General features: G+C 62.5%; 1 protein-coding gene across 1 annotated transcript; it reads right to left on the bottom strand.

Annotated features, from left to right (window-relative positions):
- Positions 1-1,685: 1,685 nt before the first annotated feature.
- On the bottom strand, positions 1,686-11,392 carry CCND1 (cyclin D1). Its single transcript, XM_047072162.1, has 5 exons — positions 11,190-11,392; positions 9,417-9,632; positions 8,727-8,886; positions 4,556-4,704; positions 1,686-2,006 (listed from the first exon to the last, which is right to left on the bottom strand). Exons 1-5 carry the CDS (start codon positions 11,385-11,387, stop codon positions 1,842-1,844), a joined length of 888 nt encoding a protein of 295 aa, XP_046928118.1. The 5' UTR covers positions 11,388-11,392; the 3' UTR covers positions 1,686-1,841.
- Between the last annotated feature and the right edge of the window lie 864 nt (positions 11,393-12,256).

Here is a 12,256-nt window from a genome sequence, read left to right as displayed (position 1 = left end):
GGGGACAAGAATGTGGGGGGGGGGCTGAACTGGTTTCGAGTACCCTAATTTTCCGCCTAACTGATGCCTCTCGGATCGGGTTCCCGCCCTGGGAACCAAACGGCACAATCCGTGCTGTGTTTTTTTTTTCTCAGGACTTTTGTTCTCTCTCCTATAAAAAAGGACCTAACGGTTATACACTGTGTGAAACCCATAACACCAAAGGCAGAAAGTTGTGTGTGTGTGTGTGTGTGTGTGTGTTTAAATCAAGGGGAGATTACATTACTTTATAAATCATACTGGCCTTACGAACATCCTCTGCAATAAATATTCTTTTTAGCCTTAACTATAAATTACATATTTTAGTGTTTCAAAACCTCCCTAACCCTTAAACTACACCTTCTCGAGGTAAACCTTTAAAGGCCCCTACTCTCAAACACCAGTTGGCACCAAAGGATTCCTAAACTTACACTACCCTACAGAGAAAGAAACGCATCATCCTGGCAACGTAAGAATGCACTTCTTGACTGGAAGCTCGCCTTCGAGAACACCCCCTCTCGCTAACTCCACAGTGACATGCACTTGCCTCGCAATCCCGTCTGCACCCAAGTACGTGAATATTCCCAAACCATTCCATTAAGAAACTGCCCCCCCCTCCACACACAACATAAACAGAGAGATTCGTTGAAAGTGCTTTGAAATGGAATGGTTCTAGAATATCGAGAAGGAAAAAATGGTTCTAGAGCACTGGAGAGGAAAAATGGTTCTAGAACGTCAGACAGGAAAGAGTTCTAGAACATCAAAGAGGAGAACTGGTTCTACAATATTGAAGAGGGAAAATCGTTCTAGAATATTGAGAAGGGGGGTGGGGGAAAGGAGCCGTGGATTTCACCTGGATGTGAGCAGGTTGTGGGTCTGTGGGGTGAGAAACCGGCATCTCCTCAACAGGCCACTACAAAAATATGAAGATTATAAAAATAGAATATATTACGTCGCGGTGGCGGGTTCTCTTTTACAGTAGCGCAGGCCAGGAGTCGGAGCTGGATTTCTGTGGCCGCCACGCCGGCCGGTGCCCGGCCACCCGCCCCGGGTCGGGCCACAGGCGGAGGGAGGGTCAGCACGCGTCCGTGCTGAGCTCTACGCTACGCTAACCGAGGTTACGCCAGCCACTGACAGGTGAGGAGGTTACGCGCCTACCTACGGGATAAAATGAACGCGCACAAATGACTTACTCATAAAGTGACTACATGCCCAAGCAAGCGAGTTGTGGGACGCCTAGAACCGCCTTAAAGCTGTGCTCCTTCAGAACAGCACACGAACACGTTTGCTACCTACGACCCTCTTCCGCTTCAGAAATGGTTTCTTGGCTTTTCTCTCGTTTTTACCGTGTTTTCATGCTTTTTTTTTTTTTTTTTTTTGCCGTCGTTTTGTTTTAAACACAGAAAGAATCAAATCTAATCCTCCCCTGCAGACTTGTTCCTTGTGTTAATGCCTATCCTTACGACACAGAGACACAAACACGTTCGCATACGACCTAGTTGATTATGGGGTATAAGGTTCTCTATTTTTGTAGCACAGCCTCCCCCCACCCCCTCCCCCCAGCTCAGGGTTATGCAAATACTATTTTTTTTCTCTCCTTTTTTTTTTTTCTTTTCTTTTTTTTTTTTTTTAAAGACAGCTTCTCGGATACTTTTTTTTTCTTTTGCTTATGTCAGAGACGGAAGGGAGAAAGAGCAAAGGAAAAAAACCGACAGTAAAGGAGAAGGAAGCTTTCCCTTCTGGTCGTGACCGGTCCTGGCGAGGAGCGGTCCTGTCCAGGGAGCACCCGGGGCCGGCCCCTCCCGCGCCACGCACGCGCGCCCTCAAATGTTCACGTCTCGAACGTCGGTGGGTGTGCAGGCCAGGTCGGCCTCCTCCTCCTCCTCCTCCTCCTCCGCCGCCTTGGGGTCTAGGCTCTGCTGCTGGGCCTGGCGCAGGCTGGACTCCAGCAGGGCCTCGATCTGCTCCTGGCACGCCCGGAGACAGTCCTGGCCAGACGGGAGACAGGGAGACAGGGGGTGCTCAGAAGGGGGCCTGTGGTCAAGGCCCTCCTGCAAACGCCAAGACCTGGACTGCCTCCCCGCAGTCGGGTGGGGCCACTGCCCGAACCCCAGGACCCACGGGCATGGGCTCTGCTTGGCCCCCGGCTGCCCCGGCCTGAGGAGCCCCCGTGCTGCCCGGGCTGCGGAGACCCCACTCGGGTCCGAAGGCCCCGGAGGCCACAGGGCTGCCGGCTGTCTCCCGTGCCCACCTGGTGCCTCCCTGGCCTGTCCCGAGCCCCCCGTCTCCACCCCAGGACCCTGGCCCCCCGCTGGAATCCCTCTGCCAGGCTCTCATCCTGGCTCCCTGTTCCCACCAGCCCGAACTCAGCGCTATTTGACCCAGGACAGAGAGGCCCTCTGAGCCCTGCTTTTGGGACTTAACCTCTGCCGTGTCAGCCCCTGCGGTGAACCCAGCCTTCCGAGATGAATGGCTGTCAAAAGCGTTAGGCCGTGCATGACTGAGAATGAGCGTTGGGTGGCCCCGGGGGGACTCGGACCCTCTGTCCCCCTCTGTCCTCACCCGCTTGGCCTGCACCCTGGGAGACACGCTGGCCTGGCCCAGCGTGTACCCCCGCAATCCCGCGGCCCTCCTCTGCCAGCAATCACCCCGAGTTCTCGATGCCCAAGAAGTGATCTTGGGGAGTCCAGGGCTTCTCGTGGTCTCATGGTGGCCAGTCTCCCCGCAGCTCAAAAGTGCAGCTGTCAGGCTTTGTCCCAACCCTGAGATGCCACACTGGGGCTTCTTTTCTAGAACCAGGTAGTCTCTGGTCCAGCCCGGAAGACAGATCCGAGCCTTTCCCCAGAGGAACAGGTGAACCGCGGGCCCACCTGGGGAGGGTGCTGCGAAACGGGTGTCCAGTGCCCCAGAGAAGGGGATCCAGGCCAGCAAAGCTTCCGAGTGAACCCTGGGGGACCTGCCACGTTTACGGAGCCATACGCTTCCGCGCGGAGGGCTCTCCTACACCACCGGTTCAGTATTTGTCGTGGCTGGTGAGGAAAGCGGTGTAGGTGCAAAAAGCCAGTTTTCCGGATGAGGAAACTGAGGCTCGAGAGGCCTGGTGTTGGACTCAGGGCAGAGGGGTGCAGGGAGGGACTTGTTTCCTCCTCGCAGCCAGCAGCCTCGGCCCAGAAGAGCGGCCTCTGGCAGCCGGGAGCCAGCTCGGAGCAAGGGCAGACGCGGCTCATGCCCCAGGAATACGCAGGGCCCCGCCCGCCACCCAGTGTTTTCCGGACGTTTGTCGCCGGGTGACCAGACTAGCGAATTGCAGCCTCAACCGATTTCTCCCCCGTCCTCAGCTGAGGTCTTGTTTCAGATCTGACACGATCTCTATGCAAATAAGGGGTCGTGCAGTGATTTCCTACAACTGTCTGTGCCCAGCACCGTCTGTGGGGTCTCTCTCTGAAGGGGAGAGGCAGGGGTCATCTTTCCAGGACACCCCATCCCTCCGGGGGGCCCAGGAAGCACTGAGACTGAGGGAGCCCCCCCCCCAACCCCCCACTGCCTCCGGGAGCCGCCTGCTCCCAACAGGGAGATGAGCAAGCATGCCGCCTCCTCCAGGCAGCCGGCAGTGCTGGGCAGCGGACGGGCAAGCTTCTGCCCCGCAGCCTGGCTTTTCTTCCCCGAATCATGCGGGGAGGTGGCAGCCGCTAGGGCCCACGACGGAGCCTCCAGGCACTCGAGGGTGGGCCACCAGAAGGCAGCCCGCGTCCGAGCCAGACCCGGACCGGGGTCAGGGCGGTCACTGGCTCCCGTAAGGCACGCCCAGCAGGGCCGAGGGCTGACCTGTCATCCTCGCTGGTCTAATCTGGTAAAGGCCACAAACCCTTGTAATTGTTATTTTCACTCTTTCTTTTAAGACAAAAACGGAATCGGGAATAAAACAATGGCATTTGTAAGCAGGAAGGACACCACGGACTCCGGCTCGGGCTGTAATAGCAGCAGGCACTCAGAAAGGGCCGTAAAACACAAGGTTGTCTCCACGGGCCTTTGTTGCGTCTGGAGACCTCACAGGAGCCCTTTTAAAGCCTCCATTTATGAGCCATCCGCATTGTTGCGCAGACAAAGCTGGACGGGGCCACAGCTCCACATGCCATTAGGGCACGGATCGTTGACGGGCCTGCCTTGTGGCCCCGCTCCCTGGACGGCTCACCGGGAGGGGTTTATGGCTCCTGCCTGCTCCTGGGAAACCTGAGGACCCTCCTGGCCTGCCAGCAAGTACTGCGAGATGCTTCTCCTTCCAAAGGAGCCCCGGGAGGGTGGGGTGAGGCCGGCACCCGGTCAGCCTGGGGCCAGGGCTCTGTTATGACCAGGTCCCTTGCGTCTGAACACAGGGCACCCCCCGCCCTCCCCCATCACGTTTGGGGGCCTTGGCACGAGCCATGGCATTTCCCATCAAGGAACTGGCTTTGGACCCCCGGGTACTAGAAGTTTCTAGTACCCGGTTGCTGAGCAGGCCAGCCAAGCCAGCGTAGGAGCGGCGCAACCGATCGCTTACCGCGTCACACTTGATCACTTTGGAGAGGAACCGGGTGAGGCGCGGATAGGACAGGAAGCTGTTGGAGCTCCCCAGGGGCAGGCCTTGCACCGCGGCCAGCACGCTCCCCGCTGCCACCATGGAAGGCGGGTTGGAAATGAACTTCACGTCTGCAGAAGAAAGGGAGAGAGGCGAGGGGCTGTGAGCGGGCGGCGGCGGGGCGGGGGGCCTCCCCGGGACCCCGTGGTCCCACCAGCCCCGCATCAGGGTGCGGAGGCCGGGAGAGCACAAGCCGGGCCTGCACTGCACCCAGCTGGAGCTGGGACACCGGCAGAGAACAAGGCAGAGAACAAACCGCAAAGGCCTGCGGGGAGGGGCGTCGCTATACTGGAGCCCTGGGAACGTGTTGCTTATTCACATTCTAAAAGGTGACAAACCTACAAGGGAGAAGGCATGCTGCGGGGCCACAGGGACTGGAGACGGCCCGCCAGGCCTCCAGGGACCCAGCCTGTACTCTCGGAGGGGTGCACCTGTCTCACCTTCCCCAGGGCAGCCCTCTGGGCACGCGCAGGGGGCAGTGGTCAGTGGTCCTGCAGTGGTGGCCTTGGATGCTTATCCTCTGTTTATCCCCCTCCTGGGACGTGGCGTTACCTCATTACTCCACCCACCAGTCGCCAGCATGCCGTCCCCTCTGCCCCAGGCACAGCTCAGCGAGGGCGGAACCCCTGCCTTTGCTCCGAGGGTGAGGCCAGCACTCGCCACACTTGTTACGGAAAGGTGGGAAAGCAGGAAGGATGTTTAAGCAGCCACGTGGTGCCCCGTGGGCTGCCGTTCTGTGACACAGAGCCAGGAATTCTTGGTGGGGGAGGCCATCGAGTTCCGAATCTCGATCGGGGGGCTCAGCCCCTTTGCCTCATCTTACACGCATGGGGCACAGGACCGGGCTGGGTGAGCTGAGCGTGAAAGGAGGGGACCTCGTGGGCCAGGGTGCGTGTCCCCAGCAGCCTAGCTGAGGCTTCGTCCTGGGAGGAGACATCAGGCTGTACCGTTGCCAGCAAAGCAGGCTGGGGAAGAAAGGAGCCACCCTGGAGGGGGAACAGAGCCCGCTGCCGGGCACCGTGGAAACTTGAAAAAGAAATACCTAACAAGGCCCGCCCCCCTCTTTCCCTCTTTAAATGGGAGCATTTCCAGGGCGCCTGGATGGCTCAGTCGGTTAAGCGTCCGACTTTGGCCTAGGTCATGATCTTGCAATTTGTGAATTTGTGAGCCCCACGTCAGGCTCTGTGCCAACAGCTCGAAGCCTGGAGCCTGCTTCAGATTCTGCGTCTCCCTCTCTCTCTGCCCCTCCCCTGCTCATGCTGTCTCTCTCTGTGTCTCAAAAACAAATAAATGTTAAAAAAAAGTTTTAAAGAAAAAAATATATTAAATAAATGGGAGCATTTCCACCCAGTCTGTGAGCGGAGAGCCATGAATGAAAAGCTTGTCATTGAGGGACCTCAGGGCTGCAGGAGCACCTGGGTGTATCAGTCGGTTAAGCATCGACTTCGGCTCAGGTCGTGATCTCCCAGTTCCTAAGTTCGAGCCCCGCATCGGGCTTTCTGCTGTCAGCGGCAGAGCCTGCTTGGGATCCCCTGTCCCCCCCGCCGTCTCCCCCTCCCCTGCTCACATGCGTGCTCTCAAAAATAAACATTAAAAAAAAGTTGCTGCAGTCCCAGCAACAATTTGGTTGGAGCTCGAGACTCCCGTCCAAGACGGATGGTGTAACGGGGGGAGGGCTCGCTCCTGAAGCCCACGTCCCCACTGAAGCGTATGTGTGCCTTTGCGGTGTGGGGCTTATGTGTGGAGATAAGGAATATGTGTGTGTGTGTGTGTGTGTGTGCGCGCGCGCACGTACGTAGGTAAGGAACAACCTGACTATACCGTCCGACACTTCGACTCGGCGCCCAGTGCAAAGAGCCTGGGGCCACTGCCAGAGCAGCTGCTGGGGCTGTGCGGGTTTGCTGACCCTTGCTCAGACCCACCCGTTAGACTCGATTTTTCTGTCCGCTTCCAGCAGCACCTGTAGTTTCTTTACCCAGCCCACTGCGATTCCCCGGAAGGCTCCGGTGCACACGTAGGCATGTACGTTAACAGGGGGGATACGTGCACATCTGCAGATACGCGGGGGGCCCAGTTTGCAGGCCCACACGGCACGGAGAGCAGAGTCCCCCCCCCCCCATGACACCGTTCAGCGGGACCCTGGCCCCGTGGCGGACAAGAACATCTTTGGGGGCCTTTGCTTACACGTCCCCCTCACGCCAGTCTGTTTCTGAGCTGCCATCGCGTTACTCCAGAGAGAGTGGTCCCCTCGTGACCAAGGGCCCGGCTGCGCCTCGGCTGTGTTGCAACCGCGCAGGTGAGGATTTGGACCGAGAATCTTTCCAAGGAGGGACGTGGATGGGCAGGTGACCCTCTCCTCCCCCGGCTGCCTGTCTCCCGCGGTGGGGGGCGGGGGGGCCCGCCCTGGAGGTAATGCATGTGAAAAGCCGTCGCTGCACCTTCCCTCCGGGTGGACCCCAGGCACCGGGGCCTGGGATGCACCCTGCAGGCCCCAGGTTGGGGGCGGGGGGTGGTGGTGCTTGCTGGGCACGGTCTCAGAGGCCCCGCGTGCTTACGCACGGTGGCCCGCGGCAGCTGGACAGCCAGCACCAAAGCGCGTTTACAGCCTCTGCACCAGGCTCGCTCGCCTCACTGCCAGCGCCCCACGAGGGCTCCACACCCCACTTCCGCGGGGTTCTGGGAGAGGGGAAACTCCAGGCTGCCCCAGCCATCCTGGGGGGGGAGGGTGTACAAGAACCGTTCCTTGCACGATCTCCAGGAAACTTTGCCATTTCTCTGAACCACTTTCAGCTCCTTAAAAGGCTGCCTGGAAGTCTCCGGAGGCCTCTCTCTTCTGAGGCGCCCCAGCCAGAGAACGCCTCCCTGCCTGCTTGAGGGGCTGGCCCCCGGAGGCCGAGGGGACGGCCCGCGGGAGGCTCCCTACCCCTGCCGGAGGGCCGGAGCCACCACCCCGCAGATCCGTCAGGGCCCACGGTGTGCCCCCCCACTCCCCTTGCTTGGAAGGGCTCAGAGGAGGGGTTCGTGCCTTGTGCAGGAGGACGAGCAGGGTGGAGAGGCCGGCAGACTCTCGCCTGACCCGGAAATCCCAGCCACCAGGGCACCCGGACAGCGGGAGGGTGCCGGGAGATGTCGGAACAGGGGCTCTACCGCTCCCGGACAGGGAGTGGAAGAGGCCGACCTCCCCCCCTTTGATGTTGCGTGGCCCACAGACTGGGGGAGCCCCACGCGATGTCTGAGGCCTGACCCGGGGGCGGAGGTGGCCCAGTGTGGAGCTGGCTGGGATGAGGACGTGGGTCCCCAGGCAGGGTTCTCCAGGTCTGCTGGGCCCAGTCCACGTGATCAGAGGGAGAAAGAAAGGGGGCGGCGTCAGGGTCAGGGCCCGGGGGAGACAAGGCAACAGCGGGCGCGCGTCTGCCTGCCCTGACTTCTGAAAGGCTGGCTGTCCCAGGGCCCGGGCCAGGGCAGTGTCAGGCAGGGGCCTCCAGGGACCATCCAGAGCCCTGCCAGCGGGGGAGAAGACTGGCCCCCTGCTGCCAACCGTGGCGGCCCAAGCCCGGGCCGATCTGAAGCCCCTCCCAGGGCTCAGCTGAGCCCAGCCGGCCCGAGGCACCCCTGGCGGGGCCTCTGGCGGCCAAGCTGTGCTGCTGGCCGCCCCCGCACGAGGGCTGCTGCTGGCCGCCCAGAGCACGTGGTGCAGGCACCGCGGGCCGGCACTCCCCACCCCTGTAGGCGCCCCTGGCAGGTGGCCCAGCCCGGGAGAGGCCAGAAGGGGGCCCCTTGAGGACATGGGGAAGGACTGGTGTGTGTGTGTGTGTGTGTGTGTGTTGGGGGGGGGCGGGAGGACGGGAGTGGGGAGGCAGGCCGGGCAGCCGAGGTCAACCTCTCTCAGCATGGAGTGGCCGCGGCCTGGCCACCCACCCACACCCATCCCCGAGGCGCTGCGTGGTGGCCGTGGCCAGTCTCCGCTGCCCGACCCCAGGAGGGCACCCCCCCCCCAGCCCATCTAGCCCCAGCGCACAGCCCGAGGAAGGAAGAGGAGCCCCTGTGAGAGGCACCCCGGGAGACCGGGGCCAGCAGGACCCAGCTGCCCTACCTGTGGCACAGAGGGCGACGAAGGTCTGCGCGTGCTTCCGGATGATCTGTTTGTTCTCCTCGGCCACGGGCATTTTGGAGAGGAAGTGCTCGATGAAATCGTGCGGGGTCATCGCGGCCAGGTTCCACTTGAGCTTGTTCACCAGGACCAGCTCCATTTGCTGTGAACGTGGGGTGACCCAGGGTAAAGAGAGGTGCAGGGGCAGCCCCTGCCCCTCCCCTCCGTGGGGCACGGCCCAGGAGAGAAGGGATAAGGGATGCTGGGCGCCCAGGAGGTGGGGGAGAGCAGGCCATCCCCAAAGAGGTCCCCAAAGAGAAAGTGACGTGGACAAAAAGGCCCACTGTTCCCAGGTCGGGCCAAAAACTGACCCCCACCTGGAACGCAAGACCTGGTAGCCAGCGCGGGCCGCCAGCGTCGTCGCCGCTAGAGGGCGCGCGCCGCCCACTTTTCGGCCGCGCTAGGGGCGCAGACGAGTGGGAGTCGGAGCGACCGCGAGCGGTGGGGCGCCGCAGCTGGGGGGCGGCGGGGGTCCCGCCCGCTCCTCGAGGGGGGCCCCACCGGCGGCCGCCCGCCCCTGGGGCATAGGGAGTGTCGGCGGCCCGCGGGGCCTCCAGCCCTCTGCACCTCCCCCACCCCCGGGGTCCTGGGGGTCCTGGGGCGTCGGTGGGCGGTGGGGGGGTCCCAGGTTACCAGCAGCTCGTCGGGCCGGATGGAGTTGTCAGTGTAGATGCACAGCTTCTCGGCCGTCAGGGGAATGGTCTCCTTCATCTTGGAGGCCACGAACATGCAGGTGGCCCCCAGCAGCTGCAGGCGGCTCTTTTTCACGGGCTCCAGCGACAGGAAGCGGTCCAGGTAGTTCATGGCCAGCGGGAAGACCTCTTCCTCGCACTTCTGCTCCTCACAGACCTGCCGGGGCACGGGGGCCGTGACCGCCGCCGCCGGGCCCCCTCCGCGGAGACCCCGCGGTCACCCCCTCCCCCCCCCCACCGGGCTCGCGCTGGGGCTACGGGTCGTCCCGAGCGCGCGGCGGGTCGGGGCAGGGGGCGGCAGAAGCGGCGGCTGCCGCGCCCCCTCCCCGGCGTGTCCCCAGTGCCCACCCTCCCCGAAACTGAAAGGGAAAGTCCCAGCGAGGCTGGCACGGTGGGGGCGGGTGTGGGCACGGCTGGCGGCGTGCGCCGCGCGCGGGCGGCCGGCCCCGGGGACCCCGGCCCGCGTGGGTGCTCCGGGGACCGCCGGGCCGGGGCTCGCTCCAAATGGGGTGCGGGGCCGCGGGGCGGGCCGCGGGGCCGGGCGCCGCGCTCACAGCGCCTGCGAGACACAAAGGTGGCGTCCCAGGCCGCCGCGCCGCATTTCCCCAGACGTCATCTTTTCAAAAAATATTTAAAAATATTAAAAAAATAACTGAGTACATAAAAAACCCCTGAAAATGACCCTCGGGCGGCCCTTTACCCAGGCCGGGGGTCTAGAGCTCGTTGCAGACTCCGGGGAGAGCCCCAGGAATTCAAACTCGGTGGCCCCCCCTTCCCCCTGGGCGCGGGCGCCGTTTCCCTCTCGCAAGGGCACCACGCCGCACTTTCAAAAATTATTTTAAAATATCCGCGGGTCCCCCGGGCGCCCACCGGAGACCTGAAAATGTGCCCCGGGCCGCCGGCTTGCTCCAGGCAGGTCCCCCAAGCCGAGACCCCTGCAGACCGGGGTCAATCCCCAGCGTCTTGGGGGCCACGCGACCTTGCAGCTCGGCGTGCTCTCCGGCCCAGGCTGGCCGTGCGGGGCGCCCCGGGACTCGCAGCTTGAACAAAGGGGCCCCTCTTCCCGAGCGGGGTCCCCCCCAAGCTGCCCGCGCTCCGTCCCCGCGCCCCTCCCTCCGGTTCCCGGCGGCCGCGCGGCCCCTCGCGGCGGCCCCAGCGCCTCGCCGGCCGCTCCCCGCCCCCACCCTGCCCCCAATTATTAATAAACACTTTTGCTTTGCAATAAAAGAACAAAGATGGCGCATAATACTGGCACGAGCGGCCCTTGCATACGTGTCCGTGGATATTAATTTAAAAATCAAATCTATGCCCCCTCCCCCTGGAGCAGACGGCTCGCGGCCGTGCAGGCAGAGAGGAGGCGAGGGGGCTCGGGCGCAGGCAGGGGCCACAAAGGGCGCCCAGGCCGCCGGCCCGCACCCTCGAGCCAACTGGGGTGCCCCTGGCATTGGCTTTCCCCGAAGGGGACCCCTCCCCGACCGCTCCACCCCCACCCCCCGCCAGGATAGGGAATCTCAATCGACCCCACCCCCACCTCCTCCCCGTTCAAAAAATACCCACAATATCTATATATTGTGAAAATGCGGTTCCTAGCAACACCCCAGCAAACTTCAAAGTTGAGGTGGGAGAGAAGGGAGGGAGACGAGCCGCAAAGAAATGTGGGTTTGGGCAACAAGTTGCAGGAAAGGTCCTAAGAAAGCGGCCCGAAGCCCCGCACCTCCAGCATCCAGGTGGCCACGATCTTCCGCATGGACGGCAGGATCTCCTTCTGCACACACTTGAAGTAGGACACCGAGGGCGCGCAGGTCTCCTCCGCCTTGAGCATGGCCCGCAGCACCCGGTCGTTGAGGAGGTTGGCATCGGGGTACGCCCGGCGGATGGTCTCCACCTCGCAGCATAAGAGTTGGTGTGCCATGGCTGGGGCTCTGCTGGGCGGCCTGGGGACGGCGGTGGGTCCCGGGTCGGTCCGCGCTCGGCTTTAGCTCCCGCTGTCCCGCGCTCCCTCGAGCTCGTCTGCCCCTCGCCGGAGCGCGCGGACGCTGCTGCTCGCTGCTACTGCGCCGACAGCCCTCTGGAGGCTCCAGGACTTTGCAACTTCCAACAAAACTCCCCTGTAGTCCGTGTGACGTTACTGTTGTTAAGCAGAGATCAAAGCCGGGCAGAGAATGGGAGCGGGCGGGGGGGAGGGGGGGCGGGCGCAGGGGGAGGGGGCGCGGGCTCCGAGCGCCGGGGAGCGGAGAGGGGCAGAGCCCAAAAGCCATCCCGGAGGCGCCGCGCCTGCCCCGCGGCGGAGTTGCCCCCGAAGCCTGGTTTTCATAGAAATGCAAATCGCCCGAGGCTGCCTTTCTCCCCGCCGGGGAAGAGGGGTGCAAGGGTGTCTGCCCTCCCCGTGTGGGTCCCCTGGGATTTGGGGAGTGGGTGGAGGTGGCTTTGCAGGGGGGACAACGGGGGGGGGCGGGCCACACGCAGCCAGGGGAGAGCGCATGGGGGGTTGGGGGGAACTCTGGGGCCCGGCGACACCCTATACACGAGCCGGGAGAATGGGCGCATTTCCGAAAACGCCACGAGGGCACCCACGGGCGGACAGGCGGCCAAGGAATCTCAGCGTCTGCATCTTCTTTCATTTTCATTAACACGTGTAAATTTCAGGAACCATTTAGCATTCAGGGACGTGGAGCAGAGTCCGCGACCCTGGTGGAGGCTTCATTCCCGCGCCAGGGGGGGTCGTTGCAAATGCCCGAAGGGGTATCCCTAAACCCTAAAGGGATTTCAGCCTAGCATGAG

The sequence above is a fragment of the Lynx rufus genome, unplaced genomic scaffold (assembly GCF_022079265.1).
Source record: "Lynx rufus isolate CCGP_SWC_20201006 ecotype Redwood Valley unplaced genomic scaffold, mLynRuf1.p SCAF_9, whole genome shotgun sequence".
Taxonomy (NCBI): Eukaryota; Metazoa; Chordata; class Mammalia; order Carnivora; family Felidae; genus Lynx; species Lynx rufus.
Note: the sequence above shows the minus strand (reverse complement) of the source record. Positions and strands in the feature narration are given on the sequence as shown.